Source organism: Telopea speciosissima, chromosome 2 (genome assembly GCF_018873765.1).
Source record: "Telopea speciosissima isolate NSW1024214 ecotype Mountain lineage chromosome 2, Tspe_v1, whole genome shotgun sequence".
NCBI classification, from domain to species: Eukaryota; Viridiplantae; Streptophyta; class Magnoliopsida; order Proteales; family Proteaceae; genus Telopea; species Telopea speciosissima.
In genome coordinates this window covers 70,099,236-70,124,804 of record NC_057917.1, presented here as the reverse complement: position 1 = coordinate 70,124,804, position 25,569 = coordinate 70,099,236, and the positions used below count along the sequence as shown (strand labels likewise).

At 38.0% G+C, this 25,569-nt stretch overlaps 2 protein-coding genes across 3 annotated transcripts; one reads left to right on the top strand and one right to left on the bottom strand.

Annotated features, from left to right (window-relative positions):
• LOC122651490 (delta-aminolevulinic acid dehydratase, chloroplastic-like) lies at nt 1-22,567 on the top strand. Its single transcript, XM_043844885.1, has 13 exons — nt 1-116; nt 485-822; nt 1,109-1,220; nt 1,359-1,432; nt 1,960-2,028; nt 2,145-2,228; nt 2,321-2,390; nt 8,380-8,435; nt 8,538-8,659; nt 12,118-12,189; nt 12,294-12,375; nt 12,462-12,539; nt 22,279-22,567. Exons 2-13 carry the CDS (start codon nt 517-519, stop codon nt 22,441-22,443), a joined length of 1,290 nt encoding a protein of 429 aa, XP_043700820.1. The 5' UTR covers nt 1-116; nt 485-516; the 3' UTR covers nt 22,444-22,567.
• Nucleotides 22,568-22,667: 100 nt separating this feature from the next.
• On the bottom strand, nt 22,668-23,340 carry LOC122651491 (basic leucine zipper 43-like). Of its 2 annotated transcripts, XM_043844887.1 has the most exons (2): nt 22,826-23,340; nt 22,668-22,795 (listed from the first exon to the last, which is right to left on the bottom strand). In XM_043844887.1, the coding sequence occupies exons 1-2, from the start codon at nt 23,297-23,299 to the stop codon at nt 22,709-22,711; spliced, it is 561 nt and encodes a 186-aa protein (XP_043700822.1). In that variant the 5' UTR covers nt 23,300-23,340; the 3' UTR covers nt 22,668-22,708. The 2 variants fall into 2 exon arrangements, with proteins under 2 accessions (XP_043700822.1, XP_043700821.1); XM_043844886.1 differs by having other exon boundaries at nt 22,668-23,340.
• Between the last annotated feature and the right edge of the window lie 2,229 nt (nt 23,341-25,569).

Sequence of the window (25,569 nt, the reverse complement as noted above, 5' to 3'; positions counted from 1 at the left end):
GTCCCTCTTCCTATGCTAATTGATCCAATTGTCCAAAAAACTTTGATTATCTGAGGAGATAAGGCCTCCCGCCTCGCTTTCAGCTTAACTCCCATCTTCGTCTCTGGGCTCACCAGGTAAGATTCATGACTCAATCAGCCTTTACTGCTTCACCTTGAATTCCCGATTCAATGTATGATTTTATTGCGTTTGGATGATATAATCTCTTGCTCACCTCAACTGGGTACCCTATCTAATTGCCTTGAAGAGGTCAATTTCTTCAACTTCAAATGAGCTTGGTTTCTGAGATTCCATTTCTTCTTGGAGTTTTCAGTTTTTTTCTTGCCTGCCCATCTCATCTAAATTGGGTCTCTTGCTCCTTTCTGATTATTAGCTTCAAATTGATTTTTTCCCCTGTAGTTTGATGAAAGTTTTTGTTATCAGACCATGAAATTTTAGTTTTCTTTGGTGCGGGATTGCTGACACTGAAAATGCTCCATTGCAGACACCGATTGAATAAGGTGTCAGATTGAAGGCATGGCTTCCGCTTTCTCCATTTCTACAACTAATGTTGGAATAATTAGACCTTTGGATGGTCGAAACCACGTTGGCTTGAGACCCTCAAACAATGCCAAGTTTATTAATGCTGGGCGAGCAATTAAGACACGAAACCGACCTCTGCTGGTAATCAGAGCAAGCGAAGAGCGGGAACGGTCACCGGAGAAGTTGGGATTAAGTGATGAGGAATGTGAAGCTACTGTTGTGGCTGGAAATGTTCCTGAAGCACCACCAGTTCCTCCTAAAGCTACTGCACCAGCTGGAACTCCTGTTATCTCTCCACTTGTATGAATTTCTCATTCCTTACATTGACTGCTAGTTATGTTGTTTGGATTTCATAAATTATATTACTCTGATAGTTTCCAAAGGGAGCCCCGTTTGTGAATTTAATGGAGTTAATAGGTTAGAAGGACTTATCAAACCTTCAAACAACAGCTCCTTGGTAAATGACTTTGATTTAAATAAGTTTCTGGTATTTTTTCCTTCTGATTTGATGGAAGGATTTACTTTTATATGTAAAATTATATGTTAATACTACCATTTTAGAGAAAGAAGTGCTATTTTGTTTCAGCCACTCAGTAGGCGTCCTCGTCGTAATCGGAAGTCACCTGCACTGAGATCAGCTTTCCAGGAGACATCTATATCTCCTGCAAATTTTGTTTATCCACTTTTTATTCATGAAGGTTCGTAGTGACAGATGTTTTATATCTTCATTCCACTTTTCTTCTCAGATTCAGAAGTTTGTTTGTAATTTGTTTGACATTATACTTGTATATTTGGGTATGCATATATTTGCCTGTCTAATCCTGCAAAAATTTCAGGCGAAGAGGACAACCCAATTGGAGCTATGCCTGGATGTTATAGGCTGGGATGGAGACATGGACTTGTAGAAGAGGTGACGAAACTTATGCTAGTTCTAATGCTGCAATAAGTAACCAGTACTCTCTTTTTTTTCCCCTTTCTTTTCTCCCCCTCCCCCCCCCCCCCCACACACACACAAAAGGGGGAAATAAAGAAAAACTCAAAGTGTACCACTATACAGAAGCACTGTACATTATCATATCTGAGCAAAGCCAGTGAAATAGTTCTGTTCCTGTGGGTTGTACCATGTTAGTTTCTATGAACAAGCGCTTGAGCTTAGAATAGCTGTGTGGAATCATTGGGACCCTATGGGTGGAATGGGTGGAAGCATTGTCAACCTTTGTTCACTTTGAACATGGAGATATCTACTGTTTTTGTTATTATGTCTATTGCATTTGTTAAATTTATTATACCACAGGTAAACAGAAGTTTGCCTACAAATTGTAGTATTGTTTTTATACAGCATGATGGTTGTGACACTATTCCTAATTCTCCCTCTTCCCCTTTGCCCATGCTCTGGGGCCGCATAACCATGAATAAGTAAGAATTTGCTTGTTGCAGGTTTACAAGGCCAGGGATGTTGGTATTAATAGTATTGTGCTTTTCCCCAAAGTCCCAGAAGCTCTGAAGGTTTCTATTATCTATCTATCTATATTTACCACACAAAAAAAATCTCTCTCTCTCTCTCTATATATCTTCCCAATGACATAGAATGATGTATGGATATTTTTCTCTTTGTCACAAAGTCTCCCACTGGAGATGAAGCATACAATGACAATGGTCTAGTGCCTCGAGCAATAAGGCTTCTCAAAGACAAGTACCCTGACATTGTAAGTAAATATTTATGCCCCATCTTTTATGTTTTACTCTTGGTGTGGAATTTTGACAGTTATGTAGTAGGTGTTTCAATGTCTCTCTTTAGGTCATCTACACTGATGTTGCATTGGATCCTTATTCCTCTGATGGACATGATGGGATTGTTCGAGAAGATGGTAAGATGGATTCTCAAATTTCACCCATCTGAATTTCTTCATGCATCTTAGTTATTGAGTTTTAGCCTCTGAACTTAATTTGATGTATACCATTGAGTATTAAGAGAGTACTCTTTTTTTTTTTTTATAATGAATAACCACAATATTGCATGAGTACCTTGAACCTATTTATTAGTAAACAAAATTAGTTTCTACTCGTTGTACTTGGGCGGATCTGGTATGATTCAAGACTATCCTGAATACGACCTGATTGACCTAGCCTCAACCCTAACCTGACCAGAACTGCAAATATGATGGGCCAGGTAAGAAACAAACCAGGTTGGGGCATGGTAGAAGATGCAGAGAAATTGGATCATGAATGCAAAATGGGCCTACCAAATGATGAAATTGGAGCCTCACCGAAAAATTGTGTAACCCTCGCCAAACATGCCCCATCAGGAGTGGTGCAACGCTGGATGCGTCATGCATTCACCCCAGCCACTAACCATCGCTACGGTTAAGCATAAAACTTTGCATTTTGTTGCCATGCTCGTATTCTGGAGACAAAAGTAGTTTCCAAATTAGTGTCATTGTCTTAGATGCAAACGTTTTTAGGGACTTGTGTTATTTGATTCATTTTCTTACAAGTGTAAACCATTAGATTTTCTTAGGTATGGACAAGGAAACAAAAATAGTCTATGCAGAAAATGCTTAGGTACTTTAAGATCAGTATTAGATATATCTTTCTTTCCCTGGAAGAAGTCATCATTCTTTAGACATCCAAGTGTCAGTTTAATCTGATTGTGTTTTTGGTCTTTGTTATACGATTCCATTTTATAGACACACACCTTTTATTTGGGGTCCATCTCATTCTCATATACAAATGACTCCAATATACATTTTAAACAGTGTGAAGGAATTAAAATGTGAGACTCTTGATTGAACAGTTATCGTATTTAAATTTACCTCGTATCAACAAAGTCTTATCCCAGTTACTTTGGTTCAGCTACACAAATCCTATGTTTCTATTCTACTTTGTTGAGGGCCATGTTTTATGTTTAATCATAAACCTTGATAACGTAATCACTATCTCGACCTAAATTCTGTCGGCCTTACCCTTACTCTTTGCTGCTTTCAAGTTGAACCATATCATTTGTTCTCAATTGTGCGGTGATAGGCTCCTTGCACATGATTGTAGCATCTCAATTGACTTTGCCTCACCTTCTCACCAGTTGATTCTACCGATTCTATTCCTACATTCCATTTCATTCATGATTTTTGCCTTTACTCATTCTATGATTCATATAGCATCGTTTTTGTTGCTGCCATCTTATAGATTTCCCTGTCAATTGTCATGGTATGTTTCAATGACATGGCACTTAGGCCGAGACCATTTGATTGGTTGGAAACCAATTTGTAGAGCTAGGAAGGACAGGGCTTTATGTACTGTGTCTGAAAGAGAGGAATAGTATGCTTTTGACCAAGTGGTTCTGGTAATTCCCAGTAGATTTGACACAAGGTAATCAGTTCTGTTGACAGACTCTTGCTTTTCTATGGTTTCAAAATTCCATCTTTTGACAGACTCTTGGTTTTCCTATTTCAAGTTTGACTTTGTCAACTTGATTTTGAAAACTCTGCTTTCATATTTCTGGTTATCACTAGAACTGTTATGTTGTGCTGAAACTGATTTCTAAATTGGATTTTCTGTAATCTCCCCCAATTCTCAGATTTGGGAATTCCTTCTTCATGAAGAAATCTTTAGATTTTAAGAATCTGACCATTGGATCAAGCTTGATTTTCTGATATTATATTCTTCCATCCAATTAGAGCCTTTGACTAGAATTTTGGCTGAATCTGACCCCTTGATTCCCTGTTTTCAAAATTCTTTGGAAATCTGTTTTCATTCCTTACCTGTGATCCTGTTGCAAGCTAATCTCCCACTGGATCTCACTGGTTTGAGATTAGCACTGCATTAGTCAGTTTGTTTAATTCAGTCATCCAAGAAGGGTTGTCTATGTTAAGAGTGTCCAATATAAACCAGAAACAATAGACCGAACAAAAACTGGCCGTTTATAACTGAATCGAACCAATCGATTAATAATTGGTTTGGTTTTGGTTTGTAAAGTGTAATAATCAATTTTAACCGAGAAACCATCGGTTGCAAAACAATTAAACCTGTAAACCTATTAAATATTATAATATTCCTTATCAAGAAAGAAGCTTCAAGACATGGAGAGGGAAATTGATAGGGAGTGACTGAGAGTGAGAGAGAGAGGGAGAATTTGGAATCTCTCTCTTTCTATCTCTTGTTCTCACTCTCTCATCTTTTGTCACCATTTTGTTTCTGTTGAATTTAATGGACTTCCACACTCTTTCAATGTCAGAATTTGCAGATTTTTCAGCACCGATTCCTTTGTATGTGGGGGGCTATCGTGGAGTTATTCTGCAATTGCGGTGGATAGGGGCTGTAAAAGGGAAACTGATTAGGAATCAATTACTAATCAGTTTTGATTTGGAAAATTGGAACCAATTTACAGATTAATAATTGGTTCGGTTTCAGTTTACGTTCATTTATACCTTGAACCGAACCAATTTACCCCCTTAATCTATATACGCTGGTAATTTTCTCCCTTCAAAGCTAATGAAATAATTTTTTTCAGTAACCATTAGATTTCTCTCATCCCATATTCCCCTGAAGTGTGATCACTTCAGAAAACGAGGTGTGATCTGTAGGACCGGGTGGCAACCCAAGAGGGGGTGAATTGGGTATTACAGAACATATTGACCATTTAAGAATAATCGGCCCAATTAATTTTGAGTTTTAATAAAGATAAACTTCCTAATGAAAGCTATATAACTAGTTAGAACTCAACACCCATTTAATACAATGTAAGGGAATAAATAAGAGCTGGAGAGAAAGAGAGACACAAGCATTTATAGTGGTTCAATAACCTTGCCTCCATCCAGTCCAAGAAGCTCCTTCCTCACTCCTTGCTTTCCACTTACTCAGTTGTTTCAATGGGTAGCAATCAAACCCTTACTAGGTAGTTTTATTTGGCTTACTATGCAACCACTTGTTGTTTTTCAGGCTCACAACTAACCAATGGTTTTTTGGTTTCACCATCAAACCCGTGCTATTTCACGTTCACACCAAACATGGTTGTTTTAAATTTCACTCCTAACCTTAACAAACTTCATTAATTAGTTTTCAACTCAACCATACAAAGCCTCTAGTAGGCAAATATACAAATACAGTCTTATGACAATCCCTCTTTGTAGGGAGATGAACAAATTAAGCACAAACAATTTACCTCTTGAAGGTGTATCTTCCATTGAAGCTCACATGAGTTGGTTCTTCTCCTCAAGCTCCCTTGTATGATTTCTCCAAGATAGGCTCATATGTGTTCTTGAGATCCTCAAAGCTTGACCTTCATTGTCTTCCAAAATATCACCCAAAGGGTGTTCCAATAAGTGCCCAAAGACTTCAGAAAAACTCCATCGTCATGCCACTAGGCTGGACTTAGGCAAGGCTCATGATATCCTCTGAAGATGTCACTTGCCACCGCACATAGGAAGGCCAAACCAAGGTACTAAAACTCGGGTCTGGGTGCCATCTCGGTCCCTCAAAAAACCGAGTTAAGTCGAGATCTTGGCGAGTTGGTGCATTTTTTTTTTTCCGACTCAAAGCCTCAACTCGGTGGGTTTTAGACCTATTTTGGGTCTGAAACTTGGTATTCAGCCTATTTTAGGCCATTTAAACACAATGACATTATCAGATTTTGCAAAAACAAAGTCCAAATAGGACTTTTACATCAGACCCTAAGTTGGTAGGCGACGACGTACTAAGATACCCTACTCTACACATAAATGACATAATTTAGTAATAGAAAGCTAGCAAAACATTCAATTAATAGTAAAACAACTTGATAAGCATTAGAAATGTTAAAATAATACATCAAATTGTTTAACAATGTTACAACTATCATCACATAAACTGAGATTGAATCACGTATTCAGTCTCCACTCGTGCCACATAGTCTTCCCATGACATAATGTTGATGCACTGTTGCATATAGTGCTCCACAACATTCATATAAGAGTTGTCATCAGCATATGCCAAGTCCCCTATCCTAGGGTATAGTTGTTGCCATGAGGCGTGAGACGGTTGCCATGAAGCGTGAGATCCACTGCTACTGTCATATTGAGGCATGTATGGGACTGGGAATATGGGTCTAAAACTAGACCCAGTGCTTTGATTGTCAAACTCATGTGTTGACTGGCCAAACTGACCATAGACACTATATTCAGAACCGGTGCTCTCTTGGCCATAATCATAGTCATGATGAGGCTGAGATGAATGCCATGATTGATGCTCACTTCTAGTATCTATACTCATGCTTCCGGATGCGAATGTACTCCAGTTGGGAAGAAGAGAGGATTTTGGGGGGTTTTGGACAGAACTCGCCGAGATATAGCGAGTTCTGTTGAATTAGGTGGGCTTTTTAACTGTTAGGTGAGTAAAAAAGTGAACCGAAACCGAGATCCGAACGTACATCCGATATCTCGCCGAGATCTCGACGAGATATTGGACTTTTTAATATCGCCTATGGTCTCTTCTCGGCTTTTCGAAATACCGAGAAACTCGGCGAGATCTCGCGAGTTCTCGAACTATGGGCCAAACTCATTAGAGACTTGACCAAGGAACCAATGCAACACAAACCATTCTGCACACTATGAGACTTCAATAGAGGTTAGATATACCAATAAAATAAGCTTTTTCACATTTGAACAGGTGCAAGGAATCGCAGTAAGTATGATATGTATTCTCTTAGGTCTCTTTCTCTCTCTCTCGCCCCCTTTTCTACTGTTTTATATTAAAACATTTCAAAACCTTGAAGCAATGATGTTTTTTCAAGCCCTGGATCAGAATCCTTAAAAAGACCATATCCACTATAACCAAATCTTGACCTTATGACCAGGTGTAATTGAACTTGGCACTCAAGAGTTGAAGAGAATGGAATCATCTTCCTAGCACTGTTTTTAATTAAATATTTCTATAATCCTTGTTGCCCATTTAGTTAAATTCTTCCTGAACTCTCGTTTTTGCTCTTTATTACTCCCAAATGTTTTTCTGGGTTTTCAATTCTGCTCTTTTTCACTACAAAACCTCTTTTTCCCCTTATCAATCTTTTCCTTTGCCTTATGATTAAAACTCTTTCCTCCCTTTACCTAGTTCTTCACATCCAAACTTTAATTCCCTAATTTGGTAGTCCAAAACTTTAAGATAGTAAAGGAATAACATTAAAAGATGTTCTCACCAGATGATGAGAACATGTGAACTGTTACTATTTACATTGATAAAAGATGTATTAAAGGAAAGTTGTAGCACAAGAAGGTCAATCAAATAACAATAACAATAATTATGAAATAGTAACTTAAAAATAATGTTTACAATGATAACAGTATAATATAATTCATCAGCCAATAATTACACAACAACATCAATATTACTAATCAGACTGAACTCGGTATATTTGTAATAGATCTAGTAAGGAGCAGATCTATCTCAATTCAAAGGTTAGATCAGATCAAATTTACATATATCCAGGTCTGCTATAACTAAATCCAATTTTGATTGGGTTTAGATCATGATCCTCTTAGTTGACAGACATTAAAGAACGTTGAGCATTGGCAATACAAACAGAATTTGGTTCTGGATGATGTTTAGTTGCTTAAGAAACCTATATGTGACAGATTACCCCGCCTGTTTTCCCTATTGCCTACGAAGTATGAACTGATATTATAGGTGAGTATGTCTCCTTCTTCCACTCTGGATTTTGTTAGGACTCCAGATTTTGTTGAGAGCTGGCAGATGCAGAGGTTGGATGGTGTGCTAGGCTGCCAAAGCAGGACAACCAATATTTCAAGTTTTTTTTTAATCTAAAATTTTGTTTGTCGTGCATTAATGGGTAGAGTTACCGACAGATGCTATGTTCTCAATATCTTGCAGGAGTTATAATGAATGATGAAACAGTTCATCAGTTATGTAAACAGGCTGTTGCACAGGTAACCTCAGAAAATTCTATATAAAATCGCAGGTGAATCTACATGCTTTTGAGTTTTTTCTTCAAATTTGTTATTAATTGAGTCATCTTGTTTTGTGAATAGGCCCGAGCAGGAGCTGACGTTGTCAGTCCAAGTGACATGATGGATGGTCGTGTAGGAGCCATTCGGGCAGCTCTGGATGCTGAGGGTTTTCAAAATGTGTCTATCATGTCATATACAGCAAAGTAATTTGCTTCTCTTTTACCACTGTCCTCATACATCTCCTTGTGTTTTATGTTGACACTCTGGATTTTAACAAAAGATTTAATATAACTTATAGATAGAGTCAGCCAGTCAGGTATAGTATAAGGACTAACTGAAAGCAATTCTGAAAAGGTTAAAAAACAGTGTTTCATCTTTTATGGTTTCTGCTATATCTTTGTTCAGTCCCAAATGAAACCAATGGCTTACTGTTTTCTAAAACCATTTCAGTCACTTATCACGTTTAAATTTCTATAGACTAACAGGCTTTTATCACTCCAAGATTATTGAAATTAATTGGTTACTTTTTTCTAAAAGTATTTTCAGTTTCTTGTCCCTCTAAGTAAAGTTAATGGGCTTCAATTCCCTCAAATATTTTCTTGTAAACTATTTCATATGACACAATATCTTAAATTGATGTTGATACAGAGAAAAAAGTTATCGTACATCTACTCATGGAATTACTTTCTTCAAAATCACATGTCTATCGTTCCTCTTTCAATGGAACAGTTTGACCATCATAATATTTGTAAACAGAAGTGATCCTGAGGATGACTCCATATTTAGACTAAAAAAGTCTGATGATTCTATCATCTCTGACCCTGAGGGGATCAAAGCTGCTTTTGTACTCACTTTTCAAAGCAGTTTTGTCCTTCTGTCCTTAACCATGTTACGGAAATCCCTGAGGAGCTTTCCTTTAAAAAGGTCCCACTTGACCTTCAAAGGATTCTTGCCTCTTTTCTGTCTGAGGAGGAGATGCTGAGTGCAATCAAATCTATAAGGCTCAGAAAGCCCCTGGCTCGGATGGCTTCAGTTATGGCTTTTTTTTATTGCTGTGTGGGAAATTATAAAAGATGATCTTGTCCAAGCAGTGCGTAGTTTCTTCTATCAGCCATTAAAGATTAAAAGCATAAATCAAACTTTGTTTGCTTGGTTCCTAAACATGAGGACACTGAAAATGTCACATCTTTTCGCCCTACCTCTCTTGCGAACTTTCTTTATAAGTTTATAGCAAAAATTATTGTTAATAGACTTAAGTTGGTCATTGATGCTTTGGTGAGCCATAAACAAGCGGCTTTTATCCCTACTCGGAATATTGCTGACAATATTCTTCTTTGTCATGAAGTCATTTGGGGTTTTGGGAAACAAAACCATTCTCCTGCTATCCTTCTCAAATTGGATATTCATAAAGCTTTCGACTCTCTCAGATGGGAATACATCAATCAAATTCTATACAAAATGGATTTCCCTCCAAATTTCATGCATTGGATTCATTGTTGCATACTTGCATGTCATCTGCCCATTTCTCGGTTCTTGTAAATGGGTCTCCTCAGGGATTTTTTGAGTCTAAAGTAGGTATCTGTCAAGGCTGTCTAATTTCCCCGTTCTCTATTGCAATGGAGGGCCTCTTTCAATGTGTACACCTTCGTACCTTGCAAAATAAAATTCAGCCAATTCCAAAATTCAAGGCTTTGAGGATCACTCACCTAGCTTTCGCTAATGACATAATGATCTTTGCCAAGCTTCTATCCCTTCTGTGCCAGCAATTAAGGAAGTGTTAGGTATCTTCTTGGATATGTCAGGTCTTTCCATTAATCTGCACAAATCCTTGGCCTTCTATGCAGGCATTTCTGATTATATTAAAGCTCAACTTGGTGATTTTTTGGGTTATTATAAGTGTCATTTACCTTTTACTTATTTGGGTCTCCCTCTGATCTTTTCTAAGCTCTCTGCCCGTCATTGTTCCCCTATTTTGGACAGGCTTCGTATGGAGCTGCAATTATAGAAAAGCAAACTTCTCTTTTGCTGGTTGTCTCAAACTCGTTAGATCAGTTATGCAGAATTCCTATATCTACTGGTCTAGCAATTTTGGTCTCCCAACATTACCATCTCCAATGTTGAATTCATCATGTCCTCTTTTCTTTGGAAGACAGAAAAGCCCAAATTTTCTTCACTCTATGAATTGGTAAAAAGTTTTCCTTCCGAAGGCTGAGGGTGGTCTTAGGGTTCGGAGAGTAAAGGATTCCAATCATGTTGGCATTATTAAGCTTATCTGGAAAATTGCATCTAAAAATGAAAGTATTTGGATGGTTTGAGTCTATTCTAGATATGTTAAGTCGGACTCCATTTGGACTACCTTATGCCCTACGGACTCCTCTTGGGCTTGGAGGAAGATCCTTAAATATAGATATCTTGCCGCTGATGCCATTCATTCAAGTATTAATTGTGATACTTTTCTCTGACTTGACAATTGGCATCTAAGGGAGTCCTTTCCAGATATAGGGATCGTATAAGATGTGACTCTGGCTCTGATAGAATGGTTAAGGTCTCTACCATTATCCGAGATGGTATGTGGACTCTTGGTCTAAATATCTCCTTTCTCCTCTCAACTCATAGAGGTCCGGTCTCATCTCTCTTCTTCCCCTTTGAGACCCACTGGTAGAGATGGTTTAGTCCAATGGCTTCCCAACTCTTCTATGAAATTCACCGACCTTTGCTTCTGCCTGGAATCGGATTATATTCAAAGCTCCAAAAGTTTCTTGGTGCAAGTTAGTCTGGTTTATCTCTAATATTCCTAGGCACAGTTTTACTGTTTGGAGAGCTATGACTTCTTCCCTTTCAGCCCAAGATTTTCTTCTCAAAAGAAACATATCAATATCCAATTGTTGACTTCTTGTCTCTGCTGGAGTTCCTTAGAAAATGTGGAGCACCTCTTCTTGTCTTGTTCCTTCTCTAGATCTGTTTGGAAAGGTGTTCTCAATAAGTGTTGGCCCCATCATAGAAATATCCTTCTCTATCAAAGAGAATGGAAGTGGATCTTGAAAAATTTTAGTGGCAAAACTACCTGTGATTCCATAGGTAAACTTGCCTTTGGTGTTGTGATTCATCATGTTTGGTGGGAAAGAAATAAAAGACGATGGACCTCCTTGACGCATACTATTGAGCACATCTGGGAAGCCATTTCTTTTGAGATCACAAACAGACTTCTTCTCATTCGTTCTGCGAGTCCAGATATTCCTAGAAACAGGCATCTCGCCTCTTCTTGGGATCTCCCACTTATTTCTCCCCCTCTCCCGGGTTTTTAATGTATCATCCTTTTGATAAATTGTTTCTCCCATCCCTAGCTTTTGATGTATCATCATTCTGATATTTGTTTCTTCCCCACCCTGTTTTTTTATGTATCATCCTTTTGATTCTTGTTTTTCCCTGCCCTGTATTCTTTTAGTTAGTTGGGGATTCCCCAGTGGTTAGCCTTCTAGCCTTTTGCGTTGTATTTTGCTATTTTCTTTTAATTTATTTTCCATTCACCCAAAAAAAAAAAGAGAAGAAAAATATGTGACCCAATGCCTAGATCTTCTTTATCCTTATTTCTAGCCTTTTAACAGTATTTTAACACTATTTGCTATTCTCAGTATGTTAATGTAATTTATATTCTGAACAGGTATGCAAGTTCATTCTATGGTCCATTCCGAGAAGCTTTAGATTCGAATCCCCGTTTTGGAGACAAAAAGACGTATGAAGCTGAACTGAACTGAAATTCCTTGCACTGTTGAATATGTGTACTCTTTTGTTTCTAATACCTACTACTGCATATAAATTTGGATTGGGAAACAAAAGTTACCAGATGAACCCCGCAAACTACAGAGAAGCTCTGGTCGAAGCCTGTGCTGATGCTGAAGAGGGAGCTGATATACTTCTAGTAAGTATTGGCTTTTGGGAGCTTTACTCGACCTAACTTATTTGTTGAAGCACCCTTTATAACAGATAATTTTATTGGTTTGACAGGTGAAACCTGGACTCCCATACTTGGATATTATACGACTTCTTCGAGACAACTCCCCTCTGCCAATTGCTGCTTATCAGGTAAACTCCATTACTCTCACAAACTCTCACATTCATCTTCTGAGAAGCATCTCCTACCTCAGGTTCTGAATTCCATTATTCATTCTTGACATTGTTTTCCTCTGCCAAATAATATAGTTTCGAAAGATATATAGTATATGTTTCAAAGTACCTCGGGTATGATATTTACATAGGCATTTGAATTTGCAATCCATTTTCAGTAACCCTTTTGTCCATAATTTGTCCAACATATAAATAAAACCAGTGCAGCTGTGATCAAGTTCTAAAACTTGGTTTCGACACTGGTTTGACCAGCCAGAAACCGCGATATGGTAGTCGAAACCAGGGATTTTTTCCCAGCTAACTCGAGTTGGTAGTTTCGAGGCCTGGAAATATTTTTTTGTGCTTTGGTTTTTTCTATACAGCCAAGTTTTTACATTCTAAACACAATGCATGAACTATTTTCCCAAAAAAAAAAAAAAAAAAAAGGGGTCAAAATGGTACTTGTGGTTATTGACCCAAGTTAAGAATCATAGTTGTCAAGGGTGACAGTTATTTATGCCAAACATCATTTAAGTAATATTTATTACTTAAGATATTATGCATAAAAGCAAATACCCCCCCTTATTTGAATCCAATAAAAATAGTTAAAAAATAAAATTCCAAAAGGATAAAAACTGAACCCCCCAAGTTCAAGAACAAAAACTGGATATTCGGCGCTAGGTGCAATTTTTCAATTTTTGAATGCTGGGGTTTTTCTCAGATCTAAAAACTCCATAAATCTTAATATGATTTAAAACATTGCTAAAAACTAAAAGTTCGGTAAAATATTCATTTGTTTTGATATTTAAAAAAATATGTTCATTTAGAACGATTTTAAAGAGCATTCGCATACACCAAATAAGGTTTGTCCGAACATAACTCCATCAATATAAATCCGATTTAAGCAACCTTGGATTTGTTTGAAAGCTTTGTTGGCTAATTGTTTAAAATCGCTTTGTTGAACTTGAACTGAAGTCTTGTTTACCACTTTGTTTTCTAATGATATATTCTTATTTTCCGCATCTTATTTCCTTGCATTGTGTTTCATCTAGTCTGGCTTTCCCAGTTAATTAAGGGACCATAAAAGGTAATATCTATTCATCACTATGGTTAGTGAAGTATAACGCTTCACTATTTGCCACATGGCAGTACATGGGTACATCTTTAGGAGTGAGGACCAGGCAAGCATTTCATTGGTACAATTTCAGCTTAAAATGAGTCGGGGAAGTAGCTAAAATTACAAAAGATCTCATTTTGTATTTTATATTCATTTCCATCTGAGGGCATTTTTGTAATTTTACTAAAACTTTATATCAGAGTTTAAGCCACTTTGCTATACTTATTTGGTCTAAAATTTGACCATTGAGATGTATGTAGGGTCCACTAACCCATGTACTACCAAGTGGCAAATAGTGAAGCGTTATACTTCACTAGGCATAGTGATGCTTCTTAAAGTTATTAATTTTGAAAATCTCTGAAAAATTATGAATGCAACTTGGCATTCAAAGCTTCTTGTTCTGAAACGTAAAATCGGATTGAACTTAGGTATGAATGTGTGTTTAGTTGCCTACCTTACTATGCCTATACATACACATCCATACAAATGCATTCATTTGTGTCACTGCTATGGAAGTGCATATTGTGTTTTGGTAATTTTTCCATAAAGAAACAATTCATGACCCCAAGTCTCAATGTAAATGTGTTTGCTTGTCCTTTCCATAATGAATGTGATATTTGTCTCTTAAATAATGGTATATTTGTCTTCAGAGAATTATATCTGGAAGGAACTGCCATGTTGTTACCTCCTTCCTATACTGGCTCCATATATATATATATATATATATATATGAATAATGTCCATAAAATAACAAATTTCAGAATAAAATCAAGAAAAGTGTAATAATTTCACAAGCTTAGATGATCAGCACAAGAGACAAGGTGAAGAAGAAGAGAAGGAAAAGAAGTGAGGAGAGAAGGCTGTGCAATAGATTGAACTGTTCTATCGCAAGCAGCCAGATCTTATTTATAAAAGGCCAACCAACTCTTAGTAGGCAGCCTACTGAGAGTCAGACTATTGTAGATAAGAGTTAAAGTAAGTATAAAACATTATCCAATCCTAATTATTCTAATTACAATAGAAAACTGAAACAACATCTAACTAAGCTATTAGACAAGACACGATCTCATGGTACAAAGGTCCATGGACACCCATAGAACACAAACCAAGACACACTTTAACACTCCCCCTCAAGCTGGAGTATAGATATCTCCCATACCCAGCTTGGAACAACCACTAAAAAAAGCAGGTCGGAACAGTGCCTTTGTGAACATATCACCAAGTAGATTGTCGAAGTTGACAAATGGAGTCGAAATCAGCTTTTGCATGACTGCATTTCTCACAAAATGACAATCGACCTCGATATGCGTAGTCCTCTCATGAAAGACCGGATTATTGGCAATATAAATTCTAGTTTAATTGTCATAATACATCTTCATAGGTGTAGCGAATTCTTGTGTAAGTGAGTTTAACCACATCAACACTGTTGCAGTCATAGTTGTCATGGCGTCTTGGCGTTGGGAGAGGGGGCATATCGAGCTACGCCATGGTGGATGTCAATATATCGTTCGATATGGCTTCCATGGCGCGCCATGGCGTCGCCATGGACGCCATACCACGATATGTTGGCATATCGGTCGATATTTGTACATATAAAAGTTAGATTAAAATTTTTTTTTTAAACCATTTAATAGCTTAGATGCTTTGCTCCAAATCACATACACTAAAGAAAGACTATTGCTATCAAGCTTGATAAATAGGTTAGCCTATCATTTGATTTTTACTATTGCTTTCAATTATTTGATAGGTTAATCTATATTTTCAATTTTCATACTTTCATATACACTAATGGATATTAGTTACACTTTCATGAATTAAACCATAGTGGCATAGTATATTAGTAGTAGTGTAGTACACTTTCATGTTGATTTTTGATGTTATAGGACATATATTATAGCATACTAAATGACATTAAAAATACGAGAAAATAAAAAATTAAACATGGTCGACATGCTCGCCATGGCAGCGCCATGGCGGGCGACATGTCGATATATCGGCGTGACACCCTTCCACCGACTTGGATCGCCGTGACAACTATGGTTGCGATATGTCCGTAGCTCTATACCCAGCCTCTGCACTCGACCAAGCCACAATATTCTGCTTCATTCTTCTCCAAGACACAAGATTACCACCAACAATGTGCAATATCCAGTAGTTGATCTGTGATCGGTGGCAGCACCAGCCTAATCAGCGTCAGAGTAACCCACAACATCTATGTGAACCTGACAACGATAAACAAGGCCTTTGCCAAGTGCACCTTTAAGATATCTCAGAATGCGAGACGCGGCATCCCAATGAGCCCATTTAGGATTCTCCATAAATTGACTAATAATTCCAACGGCAAAGGAAATATCGGGACGAGTAACAGTCAAATAAATAAGTTTCCCAACCAATCTTCTGTATCGATGTTTATCCACAAACTCTTTGTCATAATATACCCCAGGTTTCAAATTAGGATCCATAGGTGTATCAACAGGCTTACAGCCTAACATGCTAGTTTTAGATAAAAGATAAAGAACATATTTCCTCCGAGGCAAATTGAAATCCTTCTTGCAATGAATGACTTCAACTCCCAAAAAGTACGTGAGCATCCTTAAGTCCTTCATCTGAAAATACTGATGGAGATATGCCTGTACATCTTCAATGCACGAAGAATCATTGCCAGAAATTAGAATGTCATCAACATACACAATAAGAATGACGACCTTGTCTCCACGATGTTGAACAAATACAGAGTGATCTGAGAAGTACTAGGTGAACCCACTACCACTGATAACGTTACTGAACTTATCAAGCCAAGTATGAGGAGACTGTTTCAGCCCATAAATAGCCTTGTGAAGACCACATACCTTGGATGCATTTTTCCCTTGAGCAACATACTTAGGAGGTTGCTCCATATACACTTCTTCCTCAAAATGACCATAAAAAATGCAATTTTGTTATCTAGCTGAAATAGTGGCCAATCAAGATTCATAGCCAAGGTGATAAGAACACAAACAAAATTAAGATGCACCACTGGAGAGAAGGACTCAGAATAGTAAATCACATGTGTCTGAGTAAATCCTTTGGCAACCAAGCGAGCTTTTAGCCACTCAACTGAATCATCTAGCAGGTACTTAACTGTATATACCCAATGACACCTCACAAGCTCCTTTGCTGGGGGTAATTCAGTAAGAGATCATGTCCAACGATCCAACTAGGCATCCATCTCAACATCCATAGCATGTTTCTAACAAGGATGTAACACAGCCTCCTGATACTTGGTAGGTACAGACACAATAGATAAAGACAAGGTGAAGTTGCGAAGTAAAGGAGGAAGATGAGGCACAGTAACAAATTAAGAAAAGGGTTAAGCAATATGAGATTGTTTAGTACCGCTGCGAGTACCTTTATGAAGAGCAACCAATAAGTAAGGAGAAGGGGGATCCCCAGGTAAAGGGTTTGATGAAGTAGAGGGCGGTAGCGAAGGATCAGCTTGGTCCATTGAAGTTGACTTAGGACGACGCTTGTAGACCTGCAATTACTTAGGTGGAGAACTAGTAACGGGAAAGTCAGTAAGGGGAATAAAAACAGGTGTCGATGGAGAAACTAGCACATTAGCATCCATCTGAAGACTCAACAGAAAGTATGGTACGTTTTCAAAGATGTGACATCAACACTGACAAAGTGTTGATGCGTAATAGGATCATAACACTTATATCCCTTCTAAGTGCGAGCATATTCAAGAAACACACACTTGGTAGCATGCGGAGATAATTTATCAATACCAAGGCGAAGGTTGTGAACAAAACATATAAAACCAAACACCAGTGGAGGCAAACTAAACAGAGAAGCTTCTGGAAAAACCACAGAAAATGGAGATTGGTTATTAAGAACAACAGAAGGCATATGATTTATTAAATAGAAAGCAAAAAGACTGAATCACTCCAAAAATATTTGGGAACATGCATATGAAACATTAAGAAATGGGCGACCTTTAGCAAGTGTTGGTTTTTCTGTTCAACAACACTATTTTGTTGGGGAGTATAAATGCAACTAGTTTGATGTATTATGCCATGATTAAAACAAAACTTAGATATTTCACGTTGGGTATATTCGAGAGCATTATTTGAATGAAAAACTTTAATTGACACACCAAAAATTAGATATTTCACATTGGGTATATTTCAAAATAAAACTATTTAAAGATAGATAAAAATTCAGAACGATCCTTTGACAGATATAATCACGTCATCCGAGAATGATCATCAACGAAGGTAACAAAATAAAGAAAACCTAATTGAATCTTGACACGACACAGACCCCACACATCTGAATCAACAACTCAGCCTGATCCCCAACTAAATGGGGTCGGCTACATGGATCCTTACCCTCCAATCAGCTCTATTTGAGGTCATACTTGATACAAGGCCTAAGCTATGCATGTCTTTTCTACCACTTCTCCTAAGGTCATTTTAGGTCTTTCCTTGGCTCTTTTAGTTCCTTCAACCTGAATCAAAACACTCCTCTGTACTGGAGCATCCGAAGGCCTCGATTGAACATGACCATACTACCTCAAACAAATTTCTCATAGCTTATCTTGTGTTGGAGCTACTCCCAAATCAGCTTTAATATGATCATTCCTTACTTTATCCTTCCTAGTTTTGTCACTCATCCATCTCAACATCCTCACCCCATACATTTGAATGAACTAAGGAAAAAAAAGAACTACGAGGAGCATCATAAGATGGAAATGAGGTACGAGTGTACGATGATGCTTTCTAAGCTCATATGGTTCACACTTGAGACGAGAGATGTTCTTGCAACTAGGAACCATTTGTTGAAGTGTGGAAAAAGAGATATCCCAACCAGTAATGCCACTGAAGAGGAGAAGACACACTAGACGAAGCAGAAGCAATTGTAGGAGTGGAGTCATCAAAATAATAGAGACCACCTTCTCACGCCATCCACCAATTGTCTTCCTTGTCTGTAGGTCTTCAAAAAACACAAGTAGGGTAAAAGGTGATTGAGCAATTCAATGATTTTGTCAGTTGACTAAGAGAAAGAAGATTTAAAGTAAAATTAGGAACAGGAACAACCGAATTTAACATATGAAAGGAAGGTAAGGAGACATAACCAAATGCCGACACCTAAGTAGAGGAGCCATCAGCGACCATGATTCTATAATTCTCTGAAGAGAAGAAAGGACCTAGGATTTGCCAGTTATATGAGAAGTGGCACTAGAGTCAGTGACCCATGCTGTGGAGGAAGAGGTGGCAAGGAATGTGCTAGTACCTGAGTAAGCAATAGTTGCAGTAAATGTAGATGCATATGTCTCAGTTTCTGAATCCGTTCTCGTAGCTGATTTAATTCATCTCTTAAGGCAAGCTAACTACCACTAGATATAGAAGTAAGATTGGCATCAAAGCCTCAAAGGGTAGCAGAGGTGGCAGTGATGGCAGAGAGCTGTGGAGCCTATTCCAGCCTACCATGCTTTTCCTAACATGTATCAATAGTATGATTCTGCTTACCACAATGTGTACACTAACGCGTGACTTGGTTTGGTGGGTGTTCTCTGCCTCGACCACCACCACGACCTCTACCAGGAAAACCTATACCACAACCATGACCACCACTATCTTAAACAAGAGCAGAATTATCCTTGGTGGAAGTAGAGTCAGATTTGGTAAAGGAGGGAGACACATTATGCTGAATCTGAAAAAAAGCCTCATTCATGGATGGAATCTTCTCGCCTGCAAGTATCTGGCTTTTGACAAACTAAAGTTCGAAGTCCAAACTAGACAAATTTATCCACTAGGAATTGAACACGTTGAAATTTCAAGTTTTCAGTATTAGTAGACAAAGGTTGATACTCATTGAGTTCCTCCCACATGCCCTTTAAAGAACTGTGGTAATCACTAACGGATTTGCCATTATGCCTAAGGGCGTACCCAATGCATGAAGCTCCCACCACTACAGGGTCTGGGGAGGGTCATAATATAAGCAGCCTTACCCCCGCCTCGCGGAGAATCTGTTTCCCTACTCTAACCTGCAACCACTAGGTTACAATGGAGCAACCTTAGGATTGCACTGAGGTCCGACCTTAAGGAGAAAAACTTCTCATATTAATCAAATACCGTGGAAATGTTTTTGTCTTGCAAGAAACTCTCTTTGAGTTTGTCTCAAACACCTTTGCTTGTGGTATGAAACATAACATTGGCAGCCACAGAGGGCTCCATATTATTCAACAGCCAGCAAAATGCAGTGGCATTGTCAGCTATCCATTCAGGATACTCAGAGGCAGTCGTAGCAGGTGGTGGTTTAGCCAGAAAATCCATTTTCCGCTTGGCAATGATACAAACCCAAACTGCCTGTGCCCAAAGAAGATAGTTGGATGCACCATTAAGCTTGATAACAGTAATTTGGACAGTAACGGGGTCCGCTGGGGTTTTGAGTCACCCATGATGAGATCAAATATAACCGATATGAAAAGACAAAATAAGCAGCTGCCTCAATTGCAAATACTTCAATTCAGAAACAAATAGAACCAAATCGAACACAGAGAACAACTCCTTGGATTGAGCTAAATTTTTAAGTGGAGATTGTAGATTAGTGGACTACCAAAGCCCCACAAATTGATGATGATTCAATGGCTAGATTAGAACCAAGGAACAAAAAACCAGAATCTGGAAATTCCAACCCTGATTTTGGAAGAATTGCAATTACTCCAAATCAGAGGCTTGCGTCAGCCCCAAATTGAGGTCGAATAACCTTCACAGGAGTGCCAATAAATCCCTAGAATCTTACTGAAATCTAGCAAACAGATTCAGATTAATTTCAAATTCGACCTTCACAAAAAACCCTTAAAAAACAGGGTCGCATGGGACTTCTGCTGAGATAAAAACCAGAATATTAGAGACTTTGGTCAGTCTCATTAGAGGGTCGACATGTCTTACTAATGGGGCATATCAACCCCTAATACATACGGCAAAAAAAGAATCTTCAACTGAGAGATTGGAGGAATCAAATAGATCCCTAAAACAGGGTACCGCCACTTGAAGAAGAAGAACCAATCTGATGTAGATTAATTTCCAGCATAAAAATTCTTCATAATATCTCCATAACAGGCACTCCCTTCATGTAGATAGCATATTCAAAGGAAACCCTAGTTTGTTTTATATCTTCATAACTAGTGTTTCATAGAAAAGATAGGGAAATTCTTGGGTAGCCAATCAAACCAGGTAATCAAGGAATAACTGATCAACTATGATCTGATAGCATGGAATAATATTACAAGCTTAGATGATCAGCAAAGGAGACAAGGAGAAGAAGAAGAGAAGAAGTGAGGAACTGGAGAGAAGACCATGCAATAGATTGAACTGATCTATCGCAAGCAACCACATCTTATTTATAGAAGGTTAACCGATTCTTAGTTGGCAGCCTACTAATGGTCAAAAGACTATTACAGAGTTGAAGTTAAAACACTATCTAATCCTAATAATTCTAATTACAATAGAAAACAGAAATAACATCTAACTAAGCTATTAGACAAGACATGATCCCATGGTACGAAGGTCCATGGACATCCATGGAACACAAACCGAGACACACTTTAACTAAAAGGAATGAAAAGAATACACTTTGCAAGGTCATACTAAGGCAATGAAAGAGAGATGCCCAAAGCACTGGCTATGTCAGATCCATTCGATAACTGAGAAAACAGTTTAGCTCAGCAGAACCTGGATAATATAGCCTTTGTGCTCACGTGGAACTATGGAAGGGTTGCAACGAAGCTTGTTTGGTGGCATATGCATTTTCTGAGTTTTGTCTGGAAAGGAAACACTAAACTGTTTTGCCACCTCCCATTTTATAATACATAGTAGTAATAAGTGGAGAAGGGAAATAAAGGACAATTTAAATGGGTTTTAGTGGAACATCCAGCATCATAAAGGGGGAGGTGTACTATGCAAACAACAGCACTGGTAGAGCAGAGTCTACGCTTGACTCAGCCCAAAAATGAGGATAAGAGAATAAATAAAAGCAAGGAAAGGTATTTGAACATTACATGGATAGATTTTCCAAATACTTTTACTTCTTATGGTAATCGCTTTATGATCGACAACCACCACCAGCACCTCTCAACTCTTGTTATCGTGTTCAACCCTGTACAGGCCATGGGACCTCCCTTTAGAGTTATGGAGCATGTTCCATTATGATGCACTGAGCCATCCACTCTAAATTTCATGCATTTATTCTGTTTGATACACCTGATGGAGAGGTTACTTTTTTTAGCATTACATTGAATTTAATACAACTTTCCATTTGCTTTTTCTACTTCATGCAGTAATTGTAATCTGATCATCAACCAGCACTACTTTCAGTACCATCTGCTCCTGTTGTTTTGTCCAACAGTGGACAGGCTATGAGACCTCCCCTTTGAATTACTGAGAATGTTTCCTTTAAAAAGCATGCACCCACTCACTCCAAATATTTTCAATGCTTTCACTGTTTTGGTACACCTGATGGAGTCATTATCTCCTTTTCTAGCATCATATTTTAATTTCATTTTTCCGACTTTTATCTTTTCCCTCTACTAAACTTGGTTTTTCTCATCTGATCCAGGTTTCTGGAGAGTACTCCATGATCAAAGCTGGTGCTGTTCTCAAAATGATTGATGAAGAGAAAGTCATGATGGAGTCTTTGATGTGTCTCCGGCGGGCTGGTGCAGACATCATACTCACTTATTTTGCTCTTCAAGCAGCTAGATGTTTCTGTGGTGAAAGGTGAGAAATGACTTGCAGAGAGTAAACTTTTTCAAAACACCCGGAACTCTATCTAAATGTATGTGTCAATAAGCAAGCTTAGATTGAAAAAAGATGTACTGAAGCTGCCAATGCATGGTCTTTTCTTTATCTGATTTGGCTTGTAAGAAGACAAAAGACCAATACACTGACGGACAGAAGAAAAACATAGGAGCTAATACGTAATAAAAAAAAGAAGTGAAAATTTTAAAAGAAAAAGAGAGAGAAGAGAAGAAAACATGGCTCCCATCTCAATGAAGCAAATCCATGGAACTAGTGATGGATTGGTTTGAGGATTCAGCTCTGAGGTGAGCTGTGTTGCAGGGTATCTCTTCGAGATCCCTCAACGTGGCATAAGAACTATCAAGTTGCAGGTTGTTGAGCATTTGGCGAAGGTCAGAAACTTCCTCTCTTAGCCGCCCATTTTCCTGGAGGACCTGGTCATGGCACTCTGACACATGATTCAGCTTGTCTATGAGTTGACGGTTCTCATTTCGGAGCCGCATAACTTGTGACCAGAGTTCATCCAGGTGCTTCTGCTTCCGCATCCGTGACCGGCGAGCAGATTCTCTATTAGATATCATTCTCCTCTGCTTCCTTTCATCTATGATGCTCAACTGCTGCTCATCTGCTTCATCAGAAGTTGAGTTATTGCTGAAACATGATGACTGTGGATTGAACTCATGGACCGGAGGGGGGATCTGAGGATTGGGTGTTGTTGGTCTTAAGAATCTGCTGAAATGGAATGCAGGTATGTTCTGCATAGTAGTGAAATGAGCTGGGTAGGGGGTCTCGTTCCCAGGTGCAAGGTACCGGAGTCCAGCAACCTCACACAGCTCCATTGATCCCTGAATTTTGATGTGTTAAAAGTCCAAAGGGATTGATTCTTGGACTGGAGAGTGAAAGAGGAGAGGAATTGCTTTGGTTTAGAGGGAGTTTGAAGGAGTATTGATGATAAAGCCTGAAGTAGTAGGGAGGGAGGGATGCATGAGGAGTGGAAGGTGTTTATAGCTTGAAAAAGGTTGAGTTAGAGAAGTGGCCCCCCCACTTTGCGCAACTAGAGTTAACAGTACCCAGAGTTTCTTAAAGGGCAGACAATGAGAAGGCCCTACATCTCATGCGTATATATGGCTTAATGTTTTCATGTACGTATGAAGCCATACATACCATGTAAAGAAGAGCAACCACTTAGGTAACTTTAAACATAGATATAATGCTTTGCCATAAAGAGGTCTCTTGCTGTTATATCATATATGACTGCATGCATATATATATCCATGCATGTACATCTGTACTTGGTTTTCCATTCCCTCAAGGGCATCAATTGAGATCAAATAATGGCCACTTCTGATTAGATAGATAGAGATAGAAGTATATATGATTTTTTTTGAAGAGGCAAATGTTATGGAAAATGGAATGCAGGAGATGAAAACAAATGAATGGGTTTGGTTGAAGTCAATCTCAGGAGAGTTTTTTATTATTATCATAATTAATTATTAATTATTATTTTAATCACATTTTTGGCTTACTCCTACTTTTGGAAAACTGTAATGCAATATGAGAGAGGGTTTCCATTTCTTCTGTTTTTTTTTTTGGACAATTAGAGAAGAAATGCAAACCCTTATTAATTGTATTGGTGACTCACCGACCACTGTGAAGGGACCCATTAAGATTAAATTATCAAATAATTAGTTTCATGTACCTAAAATAACCTCATGTGGATTCTGAACTTCCAAGACTGTCCTCCACACTGATTTTGAGAAAGAAAGGAACAGAATTCAACAATGTTCTTCACCCATATCTTAATAAAAACTCAGATCCTATGGAGCAAACACTCAAGTGATTAGCTTAACTTTATCCATATCTAGTTTATTTATTTATTTATTTCTTAAAGCTACTTTATGGCATACTTTTTAAGATAAAATTGAGATTTATGTGGGAATTTTTCATAAAAACTTTTTTGGGGTTTCAATTTACTAAACTACCCTTTTTTGGGTTAGCCTTTAACTTTCCTTAGATTAAAAGCTTCTCACTGTTCTCTTACATTACTTTATATTTTAATATAAGAGTTTGATTCTCCACCATATGTAAAGCTTCAGTTTGTGCCCTTTGCAGTTGTTACCTCAGAAGAATGGATAATTTCTGAGCATTAATTAAGAACCAAAACATAGCATTTAACTGTATGTGATTATCGTTAATCATGAAAACCCACTAACTGCTATATGGTAAATCTTGTCTTGGGTAGGCTAGATATATACTTTGATTTGGGGCCTCTTCCACTAATTTCTTTATTTATTTTTTATAGAACTCTCCCAATATATGGCCATCCTTCTTCTACCTTCAGGTGATGAGGGGACTCAAGAGTCAAAACCAATAATCATTAGTGAAACCACACTTACATTTAATGGAACAACTAAATGGATTGGAACATGTAGCCCTGGTTCCAGGCTAGCCCATTTGGGTGGTCCAAATTCTCTATAAAATTTGAACCATTCATCAGTTAGTTGGGTCGAACCATTTGACCCACAACCCAATCATCTATTTACATATCTAAATGCAATACGTGAGTGATTAGCGACGTAATCATATTGAAAATTTTGTCTTTAATACATACTTGGTGATTTTATCCGAATGGTTTTCATTGTGGAGATCATATTAATCGAGAGTGGACGAAAGGACGTCACGATGTAATCGATGTAATCGATCACCGATATCGTTTGTTGGGCTTCAAGCCCAAGTACTATAGTGTACTACTACCTTAAAAAATTACAGTACAAAAACCCAATTATTTTTGGAGTTAATAAGATGTAAGCTTCTTTATATGTGGAAGTAATGATGCAAAAAGATTTTGCAAACGTATGTTATCCATTTTCCATTATCTAAACTCTCAAGGGAAGAAGAAGATGAAAATGACTATAATATCCCTACATTATGATCAAAACACATTATAAAGTAGAAACAAATTGAAAAGGGCAAATTGGGTACATGAAACAAGTGAAGATTCTTGCTTTTCTAAGGGATGGAGAGGAAGAGAGGAGGCGAGGGACATGGTGCCCTAAATTGACGGCTTGATTTGTGTACGGAGGGGGACTTTGATTTAACAAGGCTATCC

What these genes read in the sequence shown, in the direction of transcription:
- LOC122651490 (XM_043844885.1), top strand. Translation starts at nt 517, where the DNA reads ATGGCTTCCGCTTTCTCCATTTCTACAACTAATGTTGGAATAATTAGA. An exon ending in AAGACAAGTACCCTGACATT is followed by an intron (nt 2,229 to 2,320) that starts GTAAGTAAATAT and finishes GTCTCTCTTTAG; the next exon opens with GTCATCTACACTGATGTTGC. An exon ending in GTAAACAGGCTGTTGCACAG is followed by an intron (nt 8,436 to 8,537) that starts GTAACCTCAGAA and finishes TTTTGTGAATAG; the next exon opens with GCCCGAGCAGGAGCTGACGT.
- LOC122651491 (XM_043844886.1), bottom strand. Translation starts at nt 23,299, where the DNA reads ATGGAGCTGTGTGAGGTTGCTGGACTCCGGTACCTTGCACCTGGGAAC.